Source organism: Lactuca serriola, chromosome 2 (genome assembly GCF_051521515.1).
Source record: "Lactuca serriola cultivar US96UC23 chromosome 2, Lser_US96UC23_V15, whole genome shotgun sequence".
Lineage (NCBI taxonomy): Eukaryota > Viridiplantae > Streptophyta > Magnoliopsida > Asterales > Asteraceae > Lactuca > Lactuca serriola.
The window spans coordinates 115750396-115777756 of NC_136409.1; the positions used below are offsets into that span (position 1 = coordinate 115750396).

The 27361-nt window shown below is 37.1% G+C and overlaps 1 protein-coding gene across 1 annotated transcript; it reads right to left on the minus strand.

The window, feature by feature from the left end:
- Window positions 1-22703: 22703 nt before the first annotated feature.
- Window positions 22704-25953, minus strand: LOC145086667 (LRR receptor-like serine/threonine-protein kinase EFR). The gene is made up of 2 exons (XM_079024490.1): window positions 23281-25953; window positions 22704-23197 (listed from the first exon to the last, which is right to left on the minus strand). Exons 1-2 carry the CDS (start codon window positions 25892-25894, stop codon window positions 22824-22826), a joined length of 2988 nt encoding a protein of 995 aa, XP_078880616.1. The 5' UTR covers window positions 25895-25953; the 3' UTR covers window positions 22704-22823.
- Window positions 25954-27361: the final 1408 nt, after the last annotated feature.

A 27361-nucleotide genomic window follows, 5' to 3' on the forward strand; every position in this document is an offset into this window, starting at 1 on the left:
CAATTACAATTCATATACACAAAGAAATTGTTCAAATAACATTAAATATATATAATTTCTAAGTGATTTTTTAGAATGGCTACTGTTGTCGGTGCCAAGAAAAAAGTTAGGAATTAGGATTCCATTTTTTTAAACATAAATAATAATACAAACATTATAGTTTATAAACTAATACTTAGATTAATATATGATATTATTTAAATAACTTTTAAATAGAATATAAATTAAAGTTAAATGAGTTGGTGGGTTGAAAACGGGTTTATAATTTTTATCGGACCCAACCTATTTAATTAAATGGGTTAAACATGTTGATTCATTTAACATAAATGGGTTGAAAATCTTAACTCAATCTGCTAATTTTTGGGGGTTTGGGTTGGGTTGGTGGATTTGCGAGCTCTAGCATTTTGCATGATTTCCATTTGAGTAAACTAAATGTTCCACAAGTAAACTAACTTTAGTAGTAAAACTTAGAAAATCCATCTCACAATCTAACGTGAAGTATATTTTTCTGCAAAGGAAGGTTAGGTGTTGTTTGTTTTTGAAAATGTAAAATGTATGCAGTCTACGAATCAAATTTGCTGAACATCCAAACGTCTGCGATCTGCAACAAAAAAAAATTTGTTGGTTTTTTAAAGTCTTCAAACTATTAAAATAACTTAAATATAACGAAACTAATTTTTTCAACTTAAAAAGATTTTTAATACTAAAATTCAAATAAATATAGTTTTACAACACTGGAATAAAATTTATACAACCACAGTAATATTTTAAACAAAAAACATTTATTTATATTTTGCATTAATTGCTCGGCAATTGCATCTCGTAAATAAGTTATATATATGCGGTCCGCACTACCATATATTTAGATGGTCCGCTTGATCGTAGCGTTAAATCTTTAGTATAACCAACTTTACAATTTAGATAAATGGCATGCTTGATCTTACCTTTAGATCCTAATACTTAGATGATACAAATGTGTTTGGTCACCCTTAGTTATAATGAGAATAAAAATAATACTAGGAATGTTTTTAAAATGAGATTTTTTTTCTATACAATAATTTTCAAAAAACAAAAAAAAACTAAATAATCTAATATGTGTGATTAAAAGTCGCCGAATTCCGTTTTGGTAAAAAACTGTTTTTTTTTTTTTTTTTCCTGTAACGTCTCAAAAATACTAGTAAAAAGTTTCATCTTTAAACCACGAAAACCATACAATCATTTCTTCAAAAGCCAACTAAGTATAATGTGTTTCTCAAACATCAGATTAAATAAAGATAGATAATGCGGATATAAACTCAAAGGGATACAGTGCGATCAACACAAGACCTTCTCGTTTGAACCAAAAGTACCTTGAATATTTAAACACAAAATTGTGAACACAAAGCTTAGTGAGTTTCCCAAAATATCACATACTATACATATGATGGGTCTATTCCAACCCGAAGTGAATTCTATGGGCAAAATCATACTCTGACAATGACGTCATGCCATGGGCCAAATCATGGTCTTTCATTGCAATCCTGATGACCAAATCTCGATCTTACATACAAGTGCTAGGGGTCAGATCCTGGTCTTTCATACAAATTCCAGGGGCCAAAATATACATGATATGGAATGGATTTCACAAGGCAACGAATACAGAGCTACTTTGCATGATGAGATTGCAAATCAATTATTTTCAAATGCTTCAAATTAAATTTGTAGGATTTTTTTTGGGTTTAGTATGATTTCGTGGATTTTAAAATATTTATGTTGGATTTGGATTTATGTTTAATTTGGATTCTATGTGATATTTGGATTTATGTTTAATGTCATAAAAACTCTCAATTTTTCAGGATTTTTTGGTTTTACCCACAGTTGGATTTTATGTCCGTTTTTACCATCACATTTTCCAAAAATTGTTTGGTTTTACCCTTTTACCGGTGATAACAAGTTTTCTAGGTTACCATTATATTAACTTCGCAAAAATCCCTTAAATTTACAGTTTTTTACGTTTTTACCCTTAAGTTTATAATTTTTTTTACACTTTTACCCAAAGAATTTTTATTTTCATAATATACGTATTCACACAAAAAAATCGTGTTTATATACGAAAAAAATATTTAATTAAATATTGTATTTATATTTCTTTAATATTATATATAAACACGTTTATCATTAAACAAGTTTTGTTATTGATATTTATATTTTTAAATACATAAAAGTATGTATTTTTACTTCTAAAAACATATTAATTTGTTTTTTTATTACATTTTAAACAGTTTATCCAGGGAAAAAAGACATATATATATATATATATATATATATATATACACACACACACACACACACACATAAAGATATAACATTTAAAAAATGAAAATATAATATTTAATTAAACTGTTTTTCGTATATAAATAAGATTTTTCTGCATTAATACGTATAATATGAAAATAAATACTTAGGGTAAAAGTACAAAAAACTTATAAAATTAAGGGTAAAAACATTAAAAAAACTGGAAACTTAAGGGTTTTTTTGTGAAGATAATATACTGGTAACTTAAAAACCCTATTATCACCGGTAAAAGGGTAAACCGAACATTTTTTTTTTAAAATGTAAGGGTAAAAACCGACATAAAATTCAACTTTGGGCGTAATTGACAAAATTCTAAAAACTTGAGGATGTTTATGACATTAACCCTGATATCATTACTAGTACGCTTAATATTAAAATGTTAAAAAATATAATAAACATTATTTGTTCTTGTAAATATCACTATATATATGCTTAAAAATATACAATTATCCTCTGCTAAGATATATATTTCTATTTATAGAAATTTTAATTGTCAAGACTTCTTTAATTTTGTATCGACAACTTTATGTCATTATTCAGCGAAGATAAATGAATAGTCAAGAGGTAAAATTAAAATTAGAATTTACTACAAAAATACACATACGTAAGTTTATAATAGAATAATAACATTGTAATGAATATATCACTAATCGAAAGTTAATATTTATATTAGAATTATTTCAACAATACACATATACAAAATTCATTACAGAATAATAAGATAAATATAGTGTTTTTACATTCTCACACTATTTACTGTTTTTATTTGAACTTATTTCTCTGTCTATATATATATATATATATATATATATATATATATATATATATATATATATATATATTCGATGCGGTTCGGGTTTTTGTAGTTTTTGCAAGACTAGAAACCGCACCGCATCGAACATTTTCGGTTTTTGCAAAACTAAAAACCGCACCGTCGGTTTTCATTTCGGTTTCGGTTTTTTCGGTTTGCGGTTCGGTTTTTACTCACCCTTGCATTCGCTAAATCTAGTGGCTGAATCATTGCGAACTTTTTTTTTGAAAAAAAAATTAAAGACAATATTTTCTCATGCAACTGATAATATCAAATTCTAGACCAAGTACATGCAACTTAGCCTATATATCAAAAGGATCAAACCCACAGTCCAAGATATGAAAAGAACAAATGATTTTAACCCACACTAAACTATGAATGTCTTTTGGATGATTGACTTCGGTTTTTTTAGATATAAGACATGAGTTTTTTTTTTGTTTTTTTTATAAATGCAAAATACATGCATATATATTGTTATAAAGTAATTTAGATAGTTGACGTTGGTTGTTATTATTTCATCAAAATGCATTCGTGTATATTTTTCTTGGCCTTTTATTTGAAGTATTTTTTTTAACATCTTATTGAATTAGATTAAGTTGTTAAAAGATTACTTGATATCTCAATTATTAATAACTAAAAAATCTCAATGTTCAAGGTTTAAGCAAAACATATTTATTTCATTAAATTTATTTTCAGATGCCATATAAAAAAAATTATATATTTTTGGATAATACCCGAATTACCAAAACCCGACCCACTACCCGAATTACTAAAACCCGAATTACCCGAATTAAATTTGGTTTGGGCAATGGATAATTTTTTTTATCATGAACAACCCGAATTACTTGAAACCCGAAAAATTTACCTGACCAACACCCTTACAACCTATAAGTATTGTGTGAAGGTATGATCAAGTATGATTCACTCACTTGATAAGGGCATTATATTAATTTCATTAATTAAATGAATTATTATAAAAACTAAATCTTTATAACATTAGTAACTTAATCAATTTACAATGCACACTTTTAGGGATTAGTCACCAATCACCAGCTATACCTCTGTCTTTCTGGCTAACATACACTACGATCATCCAAACTCCATCTCATCCCCATCTATTACCTCTTCACCCCGTCTATACGATTTCATCTCTCAATCCAATATGCATCAAGGTTATAGTGGTTTCATTGAGGTGCCTGGTATGGATTCATATCTAACAGTAGAAATTGATGAGAACTATTGATCGAACTCACGTAAAAACAATGTCTAGCAACCATACCAATGATTTTGGGGCCAAATCAATTTTCTTCAATCCTTTGAATGAGCGTATTCTTAAATAAAGATATCAAGGTAATCTTTGTTATGCTGATTTCCATAATATTTGTATCAAGGAGAATCAATAATCTTACTCATATATAGTTTTAATAAATTTTGACAACATCTATTTTATGTATAGCTCTTTAAATTATGCTTTGATTGTTGTACTAATATATATATATATGTGTATATATATATATATATATATATATATATATATATATATATATACCCTTCTGGATTTATGTATAGCCTCTTTATAGTATCAGAGCTAACTCTACTCAAGCAAGTTTTCGATCCTTCTTCCTCTCGTAACCCTAACTCAATCGTCTTCATGGGAACCCTGATATTATTCAACTTATAGCCATTAACCATTTTCAAATTAGACTCATAGCTATAAACTTTTCATTGTAACACAAATAAGTTAAAATGGATCTTAATTGTCTTGCCCTAAATGTCTTCATCAATGGTTCCAACCAAGGTTGTAGAACTCGTTACTCGGTACCTGTTTGGTCGACTACTGAGTAGCAAGTACTCGGGGAGTACTTGGATGATTTGGAAATTTGTGTAGAAATATTTTTAGGGAAATTATATATGTCAAAATCATAAGATAAAAACATAAGTTGATTTAAATATATAATAAAATTGGATACATGTGAATACACAAAAAATGAAAAACACATAATGGTCTCACTTTGTGAATAATTACTGAAAATTTAAGATATATATGTAGTAATAATCACATGTGTGTGTGTTAAATAATAAGTCATTAAGTATATTATACATATTAATCACCGAGTTGACCGAATTTCACAACACTACTCAGTTCGTAAGGGGCCGATCGGGGAGTACTCGAGATTATGTAACTCGCCTCAGCAAGGGGGGAGTAGCGAGTACTCGGAGGAGTAATCGGCCAACTCGGCGATTTTTACAACACTGGTTCCAACACACCTCCATTAAAAACCATCTCTGAAAAAGACACCACCAAGTCAAATACTAATTATACAATCTAGTATCGTCAAGACTAGATCAAATTTAGTGTCATACTCGGAAGTTGTTTTAATGTCATTCAACCAATTCTCACCTCATACTCACCTGCAAAAGATGTTGGATTATGTGTCTATGCTCATAATTATAATTGGGATAAACTTGAATTGATAGCAACACAGTCCTTTTAGGTTACCCTCAAATCTAGCAATTGGGACAAGATGATTTTTGGAGAAAGATGTTGATTTATTATTTGATTAATAAATTGAAATAAATAATTTGTTAATATATTATGAGAGTAATAGGGGATAATATATGGTTTCTAGATATCTCATGTGGATAAATATGGAGCTGGATAAATTCTAATTTGAAATAGTGTTATTATATATTCAGATTAGGGTTATCCAGGACTTCCTAGTACCATTATATAAAGGAACATATCCCTTTATATTTCAGCCACTGATACTCTTAATGCGATAGCCAAAAAATTTCATTCATCTCTCCTCTCTACATAATCTTCCTTTTGCTAGCTTGTGGTGCTTGCTTTCAAAGGTTCTACAAGTCGAGGATAATTATTATTTACTATAATAACAATAAGATATGTAATCCTAAACCTTTTCTTGTGTTTTTCGAAAATTACCTAGGGTTTCTAGAGTTCTTATTTTAATGTTCTTCGTTATAGGTTCAACAGTGAAAAACATAGATCTTTTTTAAGGTTGCATGCACACTCAAGAGTTTTAAGTTTGTTTTGTTATGCCTAAAACCCGTCAGTGGTATCAGATAATTTGTTGTGTTTCCAATTGAATTTGCTACAAATGTTCAAATTTGATCAAATTAGGTTTTATGGAAATTAAACCCTAAAAGGCTTAAAATTTTTAAATTAGGGTTAGGGTTTTGAAACCCTTACCTTCCTCCGCAAGTTTCGAAATTAGGGTTAGGGTTTTGAATCCCTAACCTTCCTCCCCAAGCAAATTTTGGAAATTAATAGGTTATAAGGGTTTTTTTTTCAAATTTTGGTAGTTATCATTTTATTTGCCTAAAAAGAGATAGCTAAAACTGGAATAAGTCATATACCCTATATTTCGAAAATTTAGAGGGTAATGATTAGGATTAAATTATTTGATTAATTTAATTAGATAAACCTTATTTGATTTAATATATTTAATTAATAGATAAATATTAAATCATTTGGTGTATATTTAAATTTAAATTAGTTATTACTTTTTTAAATTTAATTATAAACCTAGTATTTTGAAAAGTTTAAATACACTTTATACTATATGTAAAATTAAATGTTTAATTATTAATATATATATATATATATATATATATATATATATATATATGTATAAGAATAAGTCAATCAGACTGCTAGTACGCCTCATTTGTGAAGCTAGTCTATAAGGGGTTATAAGGAAACTTCCTATAAAATGGTAGTTGAATGGGTGTCCACTCTCACCCATTGCTTCTTTGATTAGTGGAGGGTCATTAGCTGAATGGGTTTGATAGGAAAACTAATTCCCATTAAAAGTATAATGATATTAAAAAGTAGTAGAACCTTTTTATTAAAATCCCAAATCTAGTTACTTAAGGAAAAATGTGAATTTCTATGCTAATCCATAAAATTGCATATTACACTTTATAAGTCGTTAGTGGAGCGTGTGTGGTTAACCAACACACTAATAACATCTAATAAAGAGTTGTAATGGACATCTTACCAAATATTATTGTTGATGGAGCGTGTGTGGTTTACTAGCACATCAATTGAGATGATAAATGATAATAAGGTTTCCAAGCACATTTGCATGGTTATTCACATCTTGTTTGCGATCCTCGGTATCCCAGTCACAAATAAAAGAGCATAATATGAGAATAAACATGTCATTGAAGAGTTTCAATGAATCTCAAAAGCTTTAGGAATTTCATCAAAACTTAATTTCATTTTAAAATTTCGTTTTCTATTAGTGGAATTGGTAAATTGTCATTTATCTACCTTTATTAAATTTACAATTTGATTACGACATCGCATTTCTAAGTTGTGAATTATGTAGTTGGATCATAGTTTTAATATTTCATTTCTGGGTTACTATATTAAGGATTATTCTTATCTAACTAAAACTACCTTCCTTTTTATAGATGTCTACTCTAAATGAAGCTTTATGTTCCTTCTCCTCCAATCAAAACTTATCGTTGTTGAACATTTGCTCAAAGGTGAGATTGGATGACACCAATTACAATGACTATATGCAACATCAAAACGGTCCTTCGTTTCAAGAACAAGGAATATGTCCATGACAAAGAACTAACTGACATTGACAAAGAGAAGGCTACTCCTGAAGAATTAGCCGCCTACAAGAGGCACTGTAATGATGCAAAAAAAGTTTCTTGCATCATGGTTGCCATGATGACCCCTGAATTGTAGAGATTCTAAGAGGATTATTGGTCGTACGAGATGAACAAGGACCTTATAGAGAGGTACCATAAGCGAGTTGATCAAGAAAAATCTGAGGTGGTAAAGTCCCTCATGGCATGCAGAATGAAAGAGGGAGAATCTGTTTGTGGCCACATGCAGAGAATGCAACGTTACATGGAGCGCCTTGTTAGGCTTAATGTGTACTTTGATGAGGAGTTGGCTGTTGACATAGTCTTTAACTCCTTACCAAATTTTTATGATCAGTTCATCTTGACCTATCATTTGAATAACAGTGAGACTACCTTGGCTTAATTACACAACCTTCTGTAGACAGCTGAAGCAGGTATGAAGGGAAAAAGTATTCCCTACACTCTTGCTAGTGTTCCTGTTCTAGCCATTGGTCAAGGAAATGGTAAAATGAGGAAAGGTCTTCCCAAGCAAAACTTGAAAGGAAAGTCTCATACAAGGTCACCTAGTAGTGGCCCTAAAGAAAAGTTCAGTTGTGATCACCCACCCTCTTCTGATTCCAAAGAGGCGATATGCTTTTACTACAGCAACAAGGGGCATTGGAAACGAAGGTACCCGAATTATTTGCAACATATCAAAGATGGAAAAGTGAAGACGACGTCTGCATGTATATACACTATTTTATCTAATAACTCGTCATCTTCTCGTTCTTGGGTCCTTGTTACAGAATGTGGATTTCACATTTGTTATGATTTGTAGTGGCCAAGAAGAAGTGAGGAGGTGGAGCGCGTTAGAATCAACTTGATCATGTAGAATAAGCGAACTTCACCTGTTACGCATAAAACCCATTAAAAGAAGCCTATGATCATCGAAGAACAAGTTATGCAAGCCAATCTCATTCTAGAATTATATCTCTCAAGTCCAATCTTGCAAAGAATCCCAAAGCAAATCGCCCTATTGCATATTTTCTCAATGACATGAGAATGATTGCTGATGAACTTGTAATTGCACGAAGCCCCATCGACGAGGAAGATCTTCTGGTTCACATACTAAACCAACTTATAGATGAATATGGAACAATCACAACTACCATAAAATCAGAGAACAATCAATCTCATTCTCTGAACTCTTTGTGTAACGCTCTAAAAATTCCAACCAATTTTAACTCTTCAAAAACAACCCAATTTCATAAAGTTATTACAAAAAGGTTTTCAATACATTTATTATCAGAGTATTTCCTAGAACCACATCAAAAACACATAAAAACATGAGGAGTGGTACGATTATGCCTTTGCCTTGCCATGGTCTCCTGAAGTACCTAAAACATTTAAACCACAATTGTAAGCCCGAAAGCTTAGTGAGATACCCCCAAAATACCAACCACATATACCATACACATAACATGCCATATCGCAACAGAACACAGAACAGCCATGCACTTCGGGTCTACTGTGTGACTGGTCTGCCGCAACGGGCCTACAGTCCACCTGGTCCACCCTCCGAGTCTAACCATATACCTCGAGTCTACAGTGTGATTGCTCTGCCCCCACCGCGCCTTCAATCCACCTGGTCGACTCTCTGAGTCTACAGTATGACTGGTCCGCCCGCACCGGGCCTTTAGTCGACTTGGTCCACTCTTTGAGCCTCGGCACGTCTGGTCCGCCCTCTTGGGGCCTATAGCCTATCCGGACCACTGGCTGGGCTTTCGTGATAATCGGTCCGCCCTGGGTATGTTGACCTACAACACAAAGCTGGGCCCGCCTCAACGCAACCCCAGCCAAACAACCATGTGCACATAAACATATAATCATATAACAATTCACAACAAATCAACCAATCTAGCAGTTCACATACGTAGCACATCCCTACCAGGATTCTGACCTAACCGGTCACTAGCATAGCATCATCCTATAAACTAGGATACCGACCCTAACCAGGTCTTTAACATATACCATCCTAACTACCAGGATGCAAACATACCAAATACCTACCCGTATTTCCACCCGATAAGGGCCGGCCTTGGTGCCGTAGACCCGGTCGATATAGTGAGGATAACTCACCTCGTAACTGCCGAAACTCTGAACTGAAGAAGCAGATGCCCGAACCACCGTCTCACCAAGAATTCCAAACTATCCAAAGTAGCAAATAACCATTAACCTAAGCACAATATCCTTCCAAGGGTAAATTGACCATTTTACCCTTAACCCAAAATGGTTCATGACTAAAGCCCAATACCAGAATATGAAGGGCCCAACACTAGGTAAGATTCTGAAGCCCACTAGTGACCCACTAATAGCCCAATTTGCTACATTGGGCCCAATCTCTTAATGGGCCTAATCCTAAGCCCACAATATATTCCATGGTCCATATAATATGATTTCTGATGGCCCACTAAGGCCCAAAGACCCAAAGTCTAAAGCGCAGCCCACACCGAGACCCAAATACTCAAGGCCCAACTGGCAGCGTTACGTGGAGCGTAACTCAATGTACGCTTAGCGTACCAGCTCCATGACGTGTATGCTGGGCATACCTGCACGTACGCTCAGCGTAGTGCTCTGTTAAGTCATTCCCTCATTAATTGCTTACTACTCCATTCCAAGGGCTATAAACTCAGATCCAGGTCTTATTTCACGACTTAAACCATAAAGTCACTGACTTGGTGACTTAATATGGCTCATACCAACTCAAACTTCCAAAATGATCTTCTACATCCAATAAGAGAACTAGATCTCATGCATGGGCTTAATAGGACCATAAAGGTTGGAACTTTACTGCTTATGGGACTCTTATGACTTTAAGGGAGGCATCCCTAGTCTTAGAAACGAGCTTAAATTACAAAGGCCCAATCTTGGGACCAAAAGGTCCATAAACTTGTACTAGAGGAGATCTAAGAGATTAATCATCAAGCTCAGAACTTTTTACGTCAAAAGGGCTCCAGAAGATGATGTCTTTCTAGATCTATGAGCTCCAGCCACCCCACTCCTTCCTTGACAACTTCCTCTTTCTTCTTCTAGGCTCTCCTTTGCCAAAACAAGCTTTCCAAGGTCAAACACACCCAACAATGGAGGTGGGACAGCTATCTAGGGTTTTCTGAGGGTAAGAGAGTGTTTATGGAGGCTAGGGTTGGAACCATAATGTTCCTTTTATAGTGGATGTCTCTAAAATTAGGGTTTAATGACTCTAGGCGTAACTCTAGTACGCTGGGCGTACGCGTCTTGGTACCCGCGATTACTCACCCTACTATGCTGGGCGTACCACGCGTGTCCCAAACGCATGCATGGTCTTTTCATCACTTTTTCCATTATGCCCCTTAATTTTCAATATCTTTAAAGTGTCATAACTCCTTCATTCTAAATCCGTTTCCGACGGACTTTATATCCACGAAAAGGTGACAAGAAGCCCTACGCTTCTAGCGACAGACCCTGGCCTGAAACCCCTTTCGAATAACACCCAATACCCATAAAAGGCCGAGAGGCCCTTTCTCTTGATCTCGGAAACCCAAAAATAGATTTTTTAAGAACGGGGCGTTACAATTCTACCCCACTTAAATTAGGCTTCGTCCTCGAAGGCTACTGCAGCATACACTGCAGAACAACCCTTGCACTACAGACTCTGATTACTCAATCAACTCAGGTTCTTGCAACCTTACCACTGCATCTTCTTTATCATGGTCCCTAGGTCCTTGGCCTCCGACCGAAATCTTTTATACCGTCCTCAGCACCGGTCCAAACTACTCCTGAGCTTGTCAACCTGCTGTCACGTCTTCCTCTGATCCAAACCTCCAATCTGGAGCCACTAACCTCCTCCTTTCCAAGGAGACTGAAAGTGTACCTGAGCATCACTCGATATTGCCACTACCTCATCGAGCAGCCAACCCGAAGATTCTTCCGTATATCTGGTACAATCCAGTACCTCCTACTAATGATTGAGACACGTCGGTCATTTATTTACTCCACTTTCTCCCCTGACGGGGAACCCACGCTCCTTCCGGAGCTAAATACCCTTTCCTTTCCAGGAATCCAGTCAACAACTTTTATGCGCCTGCGCGTGACACTGAGCTAAACTCCACTCTACACTATCCCTTGTAGAGTAATCTCTACTCCTTGCATCGCACATGCTCTGAATCTGCTCGCAAGGACTCCCGAGTCCATGCACTGCTTTCCACTAACTTGATCAGCACTTGGGGCCATACCATATTAATCACCATTCCCTGGCGACGCATTTCCTCATTCTCCTCATACCGATCCACTAACACGTACAACGTCTTCAGCATGGCTGGACTGCCCCTCTAGGCCTTCAGCCTATCTGGACCACTCTCGGAATCTTCACCATTTTTGGACCGCCCTCCTGAGCCTTCAGCCTGTCTGGAACGTTCTCAAAACCTTCAGCATGTCTGGACCGCCTCTCTGGGCCTTCAGCCTGTCTGGACCGTTCTCCCGAGCCTTCGACCTGAATGGTATGCCTTCCGGCCTTCAGTCTTCCCAGTCTGCTCAACTATCATACATCACTCCAACTACCCTTCCAGGGAATCCTTCCCGATCATACTGCTCTAGCCCCTTAGGGGTTCCGAACTCTCGGTCCAATCCTGTAATCCTTTCCATGGCCTAAACCCAGGCCTCACATCAACCACTACCTTTCCTGTAACCATGGTTTGTTCCCGACCCCCACTTGACTGACACTCACTCATACCAGCCCACACTTTAGGCTGACTGAAACACTGTCGAATCCCAAACAGCTAATCAACCTCAAATACTTGCCGATCCTCCTGAGAATTTCCCAATTCTCCCCCACTTGGAGCACTGACTACCAACCACTGGTGACCCGACCGGCATCACTTAAACATTCTTGCTCAACAAATTCTCTTTTACTTGAACTGAATCAAAACGAGCAACCTCTACAAAATCACTTTCCCGACATCACACATCTCGAACTCTAAGGGAGTTCAACTCTTCGCTGAACACTACTCAAATCGCAATTGCTATACCCGACAACAAGATCAATCAACCAAAATCTGACCATCAATCCCTTGGATCCTAACCGATCCCTCAAATATACAATAAACCCGAAAACCGAATGAATGCAATACCATGAATTATGCGAACAAGACTAGCAGATATAATACTTCATAACAACCATAGGATAACAAGATATCAAGAAGGAAACATACCTGCAGCTGAATATGGCTTTGCCCTGACCTCCTTTGCTATAAGCTGAAAAGCACGTCCCTGAGCCCTCGGGGGCTCTGCTCCACCCTGACCTCCACCCGTAATCCTCAAAGTGGCCGGTGCTGGAGCCTGCACTGGTCCTGCAACAAGCTGCGGACAGTTGGCCCTCATGTGCCCAACCTGATGACACTGATAACAAATCCGCATATCCTGAACTGGGGCTGACTGACGACAATCCCTCGCATAATTCCCCTCTCTCCCGCACTTGTGGCACGCACCATCGGACCTACAAACTCCAGTGTGACCCTTCCCGTACTTCCCACAAGCACGACTGCTCTGATCTCCCAACCTAGCATCAACGGTCTTGGACCGTTTCGGCGCCGGCTGCGATTATGCCGGAGCCTGCCTCTCCTCTCTCAACTGTAACTCAATCTCCAACTCACGCCGCCGAGCGGCCTCCTGCAACTCCAACAAGGTCTCGCACCCCTGCATAGACACAAACTTTCTAATATCCCTCTTGAGCATACTCAAATATCAGGACATCTGAGCCTGCTCCAAAGCAAACTCTGGGAAAAACATCGCCCTCTCAGTGAACGTCCTAGTGATCTCCGTCATCGAATCTGAATCCTGCTTCAGTTCCAAGAACTCCTGAGCCAACCTCTCCCTCTCAATACGTGGAACATAACGGGTACTGAACACCTCCCGAAACTGATCCCACGAAACCGCAGCCCTCTGCACATCCGAATATGACCCCATAGTCAACCTCCACCAATCCTTCGCCCCGAGCCTCAATAGGTTAAGAGCTCATCTCACCCTTTGATCAGCAGGGCATGAACATGTGAAGAAACATCCCTCCACATCCGACAACCATCGCATAGCAACAATCGGATCCTGAACCCCATCGAAGGTAGGGGGCTTCGTATTATCGAAGTCCCGATACTAAAAACCTCTACCGGCTCCTCCCCCTGCCGCTGCTACAGCCGCCGTAGCCGCCGCGCCAGCCGTCTGTGTAAGAGCTACATAGCGCTCATCAAAATACTCGACCATGGCGGTCTTGATCGACCCAAACAGTTCCGGCAACTCGGCCCGGAACATAGCAGCAACCTCATCATGTAGGATCTCACGAATCCTAGCATCCAACTCGTCTGTGCTCATCTGACCGATAACCTCGGGTGGTGCTGACCCACCCTGACCGCCTCCTCCTGCTCCCGATCCCGACCCGGATCTGCTCCCAACATGCCTCGTAACCACCATACTGAAATTACCGCAAAACATCAGACGCTTCTCATTAACCCGAGAACCGACTCTCAACCCAGCCCTAGGGATTGTGACTTCCTGGATACGTGTATGGGTCCTGTGCTTTCAATAGTACAGGCGCATACTACCTTCCACACCTACCCATATTTATATCAAGTACCATCACAACACCCTACTGAAGAACAGGCATAACTAGCACTCAACCCTCACTCCTAGAGGAACACTGGGAATCTCATAGAGAAAGAAACCCTAGGCTAGCAGACATCATAAATCAGGCAACTCTATCATGCAATTCCTAAAGATCCCTAGCCTAGTACTAGCATGCTGTTCTATCATATCTCATAAACAAATAACTTGTATGGTATTTTGGGGTTACTTACTGGCTCCGGCTGATCGTACTTCCGCGTCCTCCTTACTCATTTTTTAAAACCCTTTTTAAATTCTCTTTTAAAAACTCTCCTTGATTTGAGACTGGATTCATACGAATGTTCCTCCAATTCACTCAAACCAAGGCTCTGATACCAACTTGTAACGCTCTAAAAATTCCAACCAATTTTAACTCTTCAAAAACAAACCAATTTCATAAAGTTATTACAAAAAGGTTTTCAATACATTTATTATCAGAGTATTTCCCAGAACCACATCAAAAACACATAAAAACACAAGGAGCGGTACGATCATGCCTTTGCCTTGCCACGGTCTCCTGAAGTACCTGAAACATCTAAACCACAATTGTAAGCCCGAAAGCTTAGTGAGATACCCCCAAAATACCAACCATATATACCATACACATAACATGCCATATCGCAACAGAACGTAGAACAACCATGCACTTCGGGTCTACTGTGTGACTGGTCCGCCGCAACGGGCCTACAGTCCACCTGGTCCACCCTCCGAGTCTAACCATATACCTCGAGTCTACAGTGTGATTACTCTGCCCCCACCGCGCCTTCAATCCACCTGGACGACTTTCTGAGTCTACAGTATGACTGGTCTGCCCGCACCGGGCCTTCAGTCGGCCAGGTCCACTCTTTGAGCCTCGGCACGTCTGGTCCGCCCTCTTGGGGCCTACAGCCTATCCGGACCACTCGTTGGGCCTTCGGGATAACCGGTCCGCCCTGGGTATGTTGGCCTACAGCACAAAGCAGGACCCGCCTCAACCCAACCCCAGTCAAACAACCATGTGCACATAAACATATAATCATATAATAATTCACAACAAATCAACCAATCTAGCAATTCACATACGTAGCACATCCCTACCAGGATTCCGACCTAACCGGTCACCAGCGTAGCATCATCCTATAAACCAGGATACCGACCCTAACCAGGTCTCTAACATATACCATCCTAACTACCAAGATGCAAACATAACAAAGCAATAACATAACAAACAACTACCCGGATTATCATCCGATAAGGGCCGACCTTGGTTCCGTGGACCCTGTCAATATAGTAAGGATAACTCACCTCGCAACTGCCGAAACTCTGAACTGAAGAAGCAGATGCCCGAACCACCATCTCACCAAGAATCCCGAACTATCCAAAGTAGCAAATTAACCATTAGCCCAAGCACAATATCCTTCCAAGGGTAAATTGACCATTTTACCCTTAACCCAAACTGGTTCATGACTAAAGCCCAATACCAGAATATGAAGGGCTCAACACTAGGTAAGCTTCTCAAGCCCACTAGTGACCCACTAATGGCCCAATTTGATATATTGGGCCCAATCCTATAATGGGCCTCATCCTAAGCCCACAATATATTCCTTGGTCCATATAATATGATTTCTGATGGCCCACTAAGGCCCTAAGACCCAAAGTATAAAGCGCAGCCCACACCGTGGCCCAAATACTCAAGGCCCAACTGGCAGCGTTACGCGGGGCGTAACTCAATGTACGCTTAGCGTACCAGCTTCATGACGTGTAAGTTGGGCGTACCCACACGTACGCTCATCGTAGTGCTCTGTTAAGTCATTCCCTCATTAAGTGCTTACTACTCCATTCCAAGGGCTACAAAGTTAGATCCAGGTCTTATTTCACGACTTAAACCATAAAGTCACCGACTTGGTTACTTAATATGGCTCAAACCAACTCAAACTTCCAAAATGATCTTCTACATCCAATAAGAGAACTAGATCTCATGCATGGGATTAATAGGACCATAAAGGTTGGAACTTTACTGCTTATGGGACTCTTATGACTCTAAGGGAGGCATCCCTGGTCTTAGAAACGGGCTTAAATCACAAAGGCCCAATCTTGGGACCAAAAGGTCCATAAACTTGTACTAGAGGAGATCTAAGAGATTAATCATCAAGCTCAAAACTTTTTACCTCAAAAGGGCTCCATAATAGGATGTCTTTCCAGATCTACGAGCTCCAGCCACCCCACTCCTTCCTTGACAACTTCCTCTTTCTTCTTCTAGGCTCTCCTTTGCCAAAACAAGCTTTCCAAGGTCAAACACACCCAACAATGGAGGTGGGACGGCTATCTAGGGTTTTTTTTTACGGTAAGAGAGTGTTTATGGAGGCTAGGGTTGGAACCATAATGTTCCTTTTATAATGGATGTCCCTAAAATTAGGGTTTAATGACTCTGGGCGTACGCTGGGCGTAACTCCAGGTTGTTGGGCGTACGCGTCTTGGTACTCGCGATCACTCACCCTACTACATTGTGCGTAACCCAGCTTACGATGGGAGTACCCACGCGTGTCCCAAACGCATGCATGGTCTTTTCATCACTTTTTCCATTATGGGCCATAATTGTCAATATCTTTAAAGTGTCATAACTCCTTCATTCTAAATCCATTTCCGACGGACTTTATATCCACAAAAAGGTGGCGAGAAGCCCTATGCTTCTAGCAACACACCCTGGCACAAAACCCCTTTCGAATAACACCCAATACCCATAAAAGACCGAAACGCCCTTACTCTTGATCTCGGAAGCCCAAAAATAGATATTTTAAGAACGGGGCGTTACACTTTGATAAACTAGTTGACTTCAAACGCTCTCTTAAGGAAACCGAATCTGCCACTCCACCACTCATTGCTACTGCCAACTACTCTCAGCGCCAACTAGGTCGAACCACTAATCAGTCATCTGATTCTCAACCCCGCTCACAGAGCACTATTCGCTTCAAATATGACAACCAATCATGCACAAAACACCTGAATAACATCAATCATTATTGAAACAAATGCTCCCCTTCATGCTGCCACTGTTGTCAAATCCCAGGTCATGAAACACGTAATTGCAGATAGCTTGTTCTTTTTCTCAAAGAGCACAACATCATTACTATCCACAGCTCTAGCAACTCCGTGGCCAACGCCACCACCTCAAGCTCTAACTCAACCCCGACAACAATGCCTTGGCTATTTGATACTAGAGCATCGCACCATTTAACATCAAATTGCTTTTCTTTTCATCACTTCTCATAGTATGTTGGTCCGAATGATATTCTACTTGGTGATGGTACATCACTCTCTATTTCCCATACTTGTTAAACAAATCTTCCCTCCTCACCTCATCCATTACACTTGTCTAATGTTCTTAGTGTACATTCCCTTCACAAACAAATCAGATCTGTTGCCAAACTTTGTCATACTAATCAAGTTTATGTTGAATTTTTCCCTTCTTATTTCCTTGTTAAGGATCTCTATATGGGGGCACCTCTCATGCGGGGGAGGGGGGGTGGGGGGGGGGGGAGAACCAAAATGATGTTTACTACGCAACCCCAATCTCGTATCAACAACTCAACATCACCATGAAAACATCGCCTCTTGACCTTCATCACGTCCTTGGTCATCCGTCTACTCGTATTTTCAAGGCTCTTGTAAAATACTTAGGTCATCATTTTCGTTCATTGTCTGATTTAAACTTCCATTGTTCTTCATGTTAAATTAATAAAAGTCATAAACTCCCTTTTGGCCAAAACTCATTTACTACAACTCAACATTTACAAATTATTTACTCTGATGTTTGGGGACCTGCTCATAAATCTATTAATGGTTTCTCCTACTATGTAATGTTTGTTGATTACTTTTCAAAATATATTTGGATTTATCCTATTAAATACAAATCAGATGTCTCAAAAAACTTCCCACAGTTTGAACTCCTAGTTGAAAAATTCTTTCACACTTCCATCATATCAATGTTCACTAACAATGGTGGTGAATACCAAGCTCTCATTCCCTTATTTCAATCCATGGGCATCTATCATTACATTACACCCCCTCATACTCTTGAGAAAATGGCATTGTCGAACGTTGACACCGCTATATTGTTGAAACAAGCCTTGCTCTACTACACTTTGTGGGTCTTCCTCTCTCATTCTGGTCGTATGTTTTCCAAACGGTTTTACATCTTATAAATCGCTTACCCACTCCCATCTTAAAATCCAAAAAGTTTGTTAGATGTCTTGTATGGAAGGCCTCCTAAATATGCCAAAATCAATACATTTGGATGCCTCTGCTATCCGTGGCTTCACCCTTACTCCCCCTCCGAGCTCCATCAATGTTCAGCCCCCTGCTTGTTCTTGGGTTATTCAAATGAAAAATCTTCTTACATATGCTATCACTTTGCAACTCACCGTATCTACCATTCACGACATGTCAAGTTCATCTCCAACAATTTTCCCTACAAATATGTCCCACCACATCTCTCTTTCTAACCACTGTTTATGAGTTCTTCACACTTTCTCCATCAATATTTGCACCACCCCACATTCACCTTAATACCACACCACATACCTCTATATCTTCTCCTTCCATCCCTCTTCTAGCACCATCATATACTCCCCCTTCACCCATTGCGACACCTACTACATAACATGTCTCTACCACAACCTCTGAACCTACTCTCGATTCTTCCTCACCTCTGATTCCCTATCAACCATTACCCCCCCCCCCACACACACACACACCGCCACCATCTCCCTCACCTCCTCCATTTTCCACTCGTCCTACTCGCCAATGCAAACCCAACTTTAAACACTTCAATCTTGCGTTCATTAACACCACCACTGTTCATCCTATTCCTGCTACCTTAGAACCCATCGCTCCAACTCAAGCCTCCAAAGACACACTTTGGCGCCAAGCAATGGAAGACAAATAAAATGAATGGATCCACAACACCACATGGGATCTTATGCCACCCAATCGCCATCAACCAATCAGATGCAAGTGGGTTTTATAAATCATGAGAAATCCAGAAGGTACCATAGCCAAATACAAATCCTGTCTTATGGCTAAAGATGTCCTTCAAAATATGAGAAATACTACTTTGATACCATTACTCCTATAACTAAACTAATAACGATACATATTTTCTATCTATTGATCTCTCAAATGACTGGTCACCAACGAAATTGGACGTTAACAACACGTTCCTTCATGGCACGTTACAAGAAGAGGTGTTCATGGTTCACCCCCTAGTTTTGTTAAGTCTCAATATACAAACCACATATGAAAGCTTCGAAAATCACTCTACAGCCTAAAAAAAGAACCACGTGCATGGTACCTTGCTCTCACCTCATTCCTCTTGGAATCCAGCTTTCGAAAATCTCAAGCCGATGCGTCATTATTCATCTATAATCGTGATGGTATCATGTGTTACTTCATGGTTTATATTGGCGATATTGCCCTTACTGGTAATAACTCTTCTTTTGTTACCAAGTTTTTCGATATGCTTGCCAACATTTTCTCCATCAAAGATCTTGGTCAACTAAGTCATTTTTTGGGTATTGAAATCATTCCAACCAAGTCTGGTCTCTTCTTATCACACCATAGCCACATTTGACACATCCTAACTCACTTTAAGATTGATGGTGCCAAGGAGGTCATAGATCCATTAAACACTTCAATTACACTCACAAAAAATGATGGAGCTCCTAAAGTTGATTCGACACCGTATTGCAAATTAGTTGGAACTCTCCAATACCTTACTTTTACTCGACCTGACATCTACTTTGCAGTCAACAAATTATCACAGTTTGTGCACTCCCCATCTAATGTTCATTGGTTGGCCCTTAAACGACTTCTTTGTTATTGAAAAGTTACCATCCACCATGTTCTCTTTCTATATCATCAATTCCCCCATGGAACTCACGGCCTTTTCAGACTATGATTGGGGAGGAGTCTACACTACAATTTAATTTATCCACTTTAATTTTTTTAATTGAAGACTTGTTTCTATTATTATTATATAATATTGTTATATGCAATTGCCTTATCTTTTCTTAATATCTAGCTAATGATAATGATTCCTTTCTATGATTTTATGGAAACCACTGTATCTTTTATATATTATAACTAATCCATTCAAGAGTTGTTAATTGGCTTTATATTTTTATTTGGACCCTTTAACATTTGCTGCAATTCATCTTAATGAATTACCGAGACGAAACTATCTAATCTGAACCACATATCTTTTGATTTTAGAATTAATGAGGGATGGATATACTCACTCACTCTCTCTCTCTCTCTCTCTCTCTCTCTCCCTCTCTCTCTCTCCATCTTTCTTTTAAAAGCTGAAGACACATATACTAAGTGTGTGTTCTTGAGTACTCCTTGAAGATTTAAGCTAAGGAGAGTGTATCAAAACTGTTTGATTCATCCGTCTTGGTGTAACACTATATTAGAGGAGTTCTACTTTGGGTGCTAACTGATCCAATGCAAGAAATCAGCTTAAACACATCATCAAGCAAATGTATATTTCGAACCTTGCATGTGTGTTGTTTTGTTGCCAGAAGTTCTCAAAAACAAAATCCTTGATATGTTGTGATGATCAAAGTTTTTGTATATTTTTTGTTCTGCTGCATTTATGGAAAATCATCATAACCCAATGGGTACATGATGTAAAGGAAGTACCTATATCATTGTGAAGTGTAGTTGTACCTCAAAAGTTTAAGGATTTGGACTTTATATATTCATGAGAGGATTAGGACATACAACTGGAAATTGTGTCAAGTTTTATGTTTTTAGTTTTGTATATATTTTATTATCATGTATTCAAATAGATTTACGAGTTCAATCCTTAGAACAATTTGATTCTAGAATATTTTTAGTATGTAAAATGCTAAAATTAAAATTCAATCGATGCGACATAAACATTTACATATAGGTTTTGGTTTGTTTAAGTTGTTGTGTTATTTTATATGTTACACTAAAATAAGGGATAATTATTGGTGATTTTAGTGTCATCATCTATTTTGGGTAGTTTGAATTAATATGAGTGCCAAATAGAGATTTAGACTATGATCTATTGCAAGTTACGAGGGGAGGAACACAAACCTATATATGGCGAGATTGATCCTAGACACAACGAATGTTGGGGGTCAAGTTTTGAAACTGGAATGCAGGGGAAAAACATACTTAAAAAAGAAGTAAAATAGAAAAAATAACCAAGCTATCTGGACAAGTTGTTGGTTTCCAAGCTGCCATAACAAAATGTTTGTCCAAGCTATCAGATGGCTGATAACTGGCAGTTTTTCCGCAAACATCATAAATCTTATATAATTTTCGGATGGATGAGTATATAAAATCAATATTAAAGCATTTGGATGGCTCTTACAAAAATTAATCCATCATATACAATCAAGCACTGTTCTATAAGTATTTGTACCTAAAACTAAGAGCGTTCTTCATAGATTATCCCAAGTTCGATTGCTCGGTAACCCATACATTATAAAGGGAGAAATATCAACACGTAAAGTGATTCTAGATGACGGGTGAAGGTATATACTTATTTATTAATTTTCTCTATTTCCATATACCTAATTTTTAATGCCCTTCACCTACACTACAAGATTGCATTATTCATCCCATGTTTGTAGTTACTCATTTAAAAGTCATCCTTCATGCTTTTTCTTTAGTTTCTTTCAATAAAACTCTTGATCCCAAACATAAAAACATACTTATAGCATCAATTTACGTACCAACATTACTTATCTCATTTTAGGGTGAATTTAAAGATTTAGCAGTACATATCAAAACATAAGGATATAAACATACTTATACATCAATTTAACTCGAAGTCATTAACAATCAATGTCAATGCATATTGCTTATATTGTAACCAGCAACATCAGTTGTCACTAATTCCAAACATGAATAAGCCCATATATCAATTAAGACACTGCACTACATCGAATTGATCGCCACCAACTCAAAACTTTATTAGATTCCACAACTGAAAACCATGATACAGTTGACTACACATAAAATGGTTCTCAATCTTGATAATATACTCGAATTTTGCTTTGGTTCTTGTAAGATTCTCACTACACGATCATTCTTTTCTTTTTGATCTTCCCCGTCAATAATTCATAAGGAAAATTATATCTAATAATTCATTTTGTATAGTTTTCAAATTTCCATGATTTGGAATTTGACCCCCGATGTTTCTACTCTTCAAAATGTACCTCAAAACTTTATCTTTTCATTAAAGTCTACCATATATTTGTAATAAAATATATTTATTTTATATATTCCCATAACAAAATTACAATATCGACCAAATACTATAATACATTTGTCTTTAACAATTAGCATCCAAAATATTAACTAACATGGAACATCAAATATTTTGAACAACATCCACGATATGTTGCAACTCATGGACAACATTTGCAATATTCATTCGTTGTGGTGGGGAATGAACGGAGCATGAAACTCCTATTCTTACAATTGAAGCCAGACATTGCTCTATCTTCTTTGAATTTTCTAACGTATATTTCTTAGTAATATCATCCTCTTGAAGAAACTTTAGAATATCATCATCAATAACATCGGTTATATGGTTCGACAAACCCATGCATGCAAACTTATGAAGGCTAAGGCCTTCATTAAAGAAGTTGTCTGTTGGACTTTTCCCTATCATCACCTCCAACAATAGTATTCCGAAACTATATACATCCCCACTACTTGTCATCTCACCCCCCAAACCATACTCTGCAACTTATTAGCAATTACTTTAAAAAAAAGTAGCACAACAAATAAATATAAATATCTTGGAATACATGAAATTAATTTACCTGGAGGTGTATATCCAATTGTCCCTCTAATGCCACCTGTGCTATTTTGATTTGAACTTGTTCCAAGAAATCGAGCTAAACCAAAGTCTCCAACATGTGCCACCATATCGCCATCTAGAAGAATGTTGCTAGGCTTCAGGTCACAATGAACAATGGCTGGTAGACAATGATTATGAAGATAATCAAGTGCAAATGCGACATGAAGGAGTATATTTATTCTTTGAAGAACGCTCATTCTAGATTTAAATGCACTTGAATGCAACCAATCATGTAAACTCCCATTTGGCATGAACTCGTATACCAAAGCTTTGAAGTCATTGCCTTGAAAGTCAACACTTGAACATGAATTTATTATCTTTAATATATTCCTGTGTCGAATACTCCTCCATGCGTCACACTCCGTTATGAAGCTTTTGTGAGCACCTCGGTTTTGAAGACGAATAACTTTGACTGCAACAAATCTATCATCATCATCGAGGACTCCTTTGTAAACAGAACTGAATCCTCCTTCTCCGATCAAATTCTCTTTTGAGAAACCATTGGTAGCCTTGAGAAGTTGACTATATGATACTTTCCCAAATCGTTCATTAGTCAATGATCGAGACAATTGGCCCTTCCTTTTCTTACAACAAACATACGCAAAACATAAAACGATGAAAAGGGAAGATACAATTAGGATGACTATTACGTACAAAGGAAACTTTTTTTCATGTTTTCGGGTCTCCATGCATTTTGGCAACCCAAGTTCAGCCAACCCACCACAAAGCTTACTATTCCCTACAACTGAAAATGCACTTGCATTTGCGAACACTCCTACCATTGGCACTTCACCCTCAAAATTATTAAAGGATAGGTTTACATATTCTAATAATTCCATTTGTTCTAAGAATCGCGGAACTTTTCCCGATAAATTATTATGAGAGAGATCGAGTTTCGAAACTCCTCTCATGGAACTTAATGACGATGGTATCATGGCTTGAAATAAGTTGCCTTTGAGAGATAAAAATACAAGACTTGTGCAACTACTAAGACTACTTGGAATGTTACCTGATAAATTATTATCAGAAACATCGAGAGAAGATAACATCTTAAGTTCCCCTACCTCTTTTGGAAGTGACCCAGATAGATGGTTTTGAGAAAGATATAATGATATGGTTAGAGATGAAAGTTGAAGAAGTTGCTTAGGGATTTTGCCACTAAGTTGATTGTCATTAAGGTACAATTGGGATAGATGCTTACAACTTCCTAAGCTTGATGGAATATTGGATTCGAGTTTGTTGGAACTTAAATCAAGTGTAATCAACAATGATAAGTTCCCGAAGGCATCAGGAATCGGACCTGAAAATTGGTTCCAAAATAAATAAGCTTCACGTAGCTTTTGAAGTTGACCAATGGTTGAGGGGATTTTTCCTGTGAATTGGTTATCTCCTATACTAAAAGTATTCAACCCAACAAGATTACCTACACTTGAAGGGATATTTCCATAGAAATGATTTGCTCCTAAATATAGATTAGAAAGTTGGTTCGTAAGATTACCTATTGATGTAGGCAACACTCCTTCAAAGCTGCAATTATAAAGATCTAAAATCTTTAATTTACTGCAGTTTTGCAAAGTATCAATAAACTTCATATCATCAGCTTCTCCGAATCCATAGATGTTAGAACCCAAATTTATTCTATAAATATCTTTTAGTTTCCCAAAGTCGATTGTCAACTTCCCTCGAAACTTGTTTTCACTCATTTCAAGAAATCTTAAATTTGAACAATTAGATATTGAGGGTGGAAGAGGTCCAGTCAACTGGTTATTCCGTAATTGAACGAACGTAAGATAGGGGAGCATTGTACCTATATCTGAGGGAAGACTACCAATAAGCTGATTTTCACCTAAGGAAATATTAGTTAAAAGTGAAAGGTTATAAATGGAGTAAGGAATAGTTCCAGATAAGTTACAACCACCAAGGTATAATCTTGTTAAGCTTTTCCAATGGCCTAAGGTGTCTGGAATACCCCCACCCAAAGGGTTGCTTTTAACAGAGAACATGATCATTGATGTTATATTCCCGAAGACAGGTGGAATTCCACCTGTTATCATATTATCAGCGACTACAAAATGGGTAAGCTTCGAGAGGAAACTGATCTCTTTGGGTATGCTTCCAACAAGCTTGTTATTATTAACTCTTAGCTCTTCAATGTTTGAACAACGAGACAAGTTAGTCGGAATGACTCCACTGAAATTGTTATCGGAAAGATCAATGAAACGTAGCATGGATAAACGACTGAGTTCATGAGGGATTGTTCCTTGAAAGCTGTTGTTCATGAGATAAAGATCACGAAGGAAGGTGAGGTTCCCGACATAAGGAGACAATGAGCCTTTAAGGCCATGTGAATTCAGTCGTAAAGCAATCACTCTTTTCAGTTGTTTCCCACATGAAACTCCAATCCAATTGCAGAATTGAAAGGAAGCATTCCATGAACTTAGTGGAGAATCATTGGTGATCATCGACTTGAAATGCAACAATGCTTGATAATCGGTATCATTATCGGAACAAGAGATGGTGGTGGTAATCAAAAAGATAATAAGGCTAAAAAAATGGAAAGCACTACGAGAGTTCATTTTGGGAAGTAAACTTGGGGTTACAAGGATGATTGATGGTCTGTAAAGAAATTAATGCTATATATATATATATATATATATATATATATATATATATATATATTCAGAAATTGAGGGTAAAACGACCCATCAACATAACTCCTGCCTGAGCATTCAAGTTATTTTTCAAAATATTATAGTTTATATGGTGATGAGAAGTCCAACGAATTCATGGAAATCAAGAAACTACATAAACCACACAAATATGTGCATAAGTCATCATGAAATTTATTATGTAGGGCACAGAACTTAATTTTAGTGGGTACATTTTCTACACACAGTGAATCATCTTTGAAAATAATTGTCCCACGAAAAAGAAAACCATTTTGAGATTTTAAGGGATGTTTGGTTGTGGAAAATTTTCTAGTTTTTAAATCTTTTCTTCAAAAGAAACAGAAATTTTGAAAACGATTTAGTTCAGTTTTCCAAAATTTTCTAGAAAACTGAAAATTTTCATTTTTTCAAATTATATGTAATTGGAAAAATGATTTTTACAGTTTTCTAAAGTTTTTTTAAATTTCTAAGATAAAAAAAAAAAAAAAAAACTCCACAGGTTCTAACTAAATGCGTTTTCTAAATTTTCCACAACATGAAAAAACATATATTCAAATTTATTTTTGAACGCTCAAAAGAATTTATTAGGCAAACTTGTTAGGAACCAACCGTAAAGAAATCATGCAACACAAGCAGTGGCAGAGCCAGACTCAAAGCAAAGGGGTATCCCAATTTTTTTCCTGGGTATCACCGCAATGGTTGAGCATGGGGTGGCTTGGGTTAGTTTTTCCTAAAACCGAGCCCAAAACCGACAGCCTCAGTTTTGAAAATTTTAAACCAAACCGAACCCAATACCATTGGTTTGGTTTTTCGGTTTTCAATTTGTACTTGAGTTTCCTGGTTCGGTTTTGGTTTTAAACCAAAACCTTAATCCAATCGTTAGCTAACTCCAAGTATTGTTATATAAACATGAAGTTGAAGTATCTTTTGATACTTCAATCGATGTGGACTTAAAGTAAATATCAAATAAAATATAAGGATAACAAGTTTATATAATAGATGAAAATAACTAAGTTTACATGTGTTTGGCGATGTGGGATACAATAGTTGGGAAAATAAAAGAATAGAATAGTTGGAAAAATAAAAGATATGTAAACAAATAATTTGGAAGGAGCAAGAATTGATCCTAAGATCTTTATTTCATTAAGCCACACCTTAACCAGTAGACTAACTATTTGTTTGTGTCAACAAGTGAAGGGATGTGTATATATACACTACATAAAATAATTTTTTTTCTAAAAATTTACAGTACCGAAATTTTTTTGAGGAATATCCCGAAGTACCCCGGAATACCCCTTGGATCCGCCCTTGAATATAAGGATTTAAATTTGGTTCATTAAGAATATTACACCAAGAACCATCAATTTGACTACA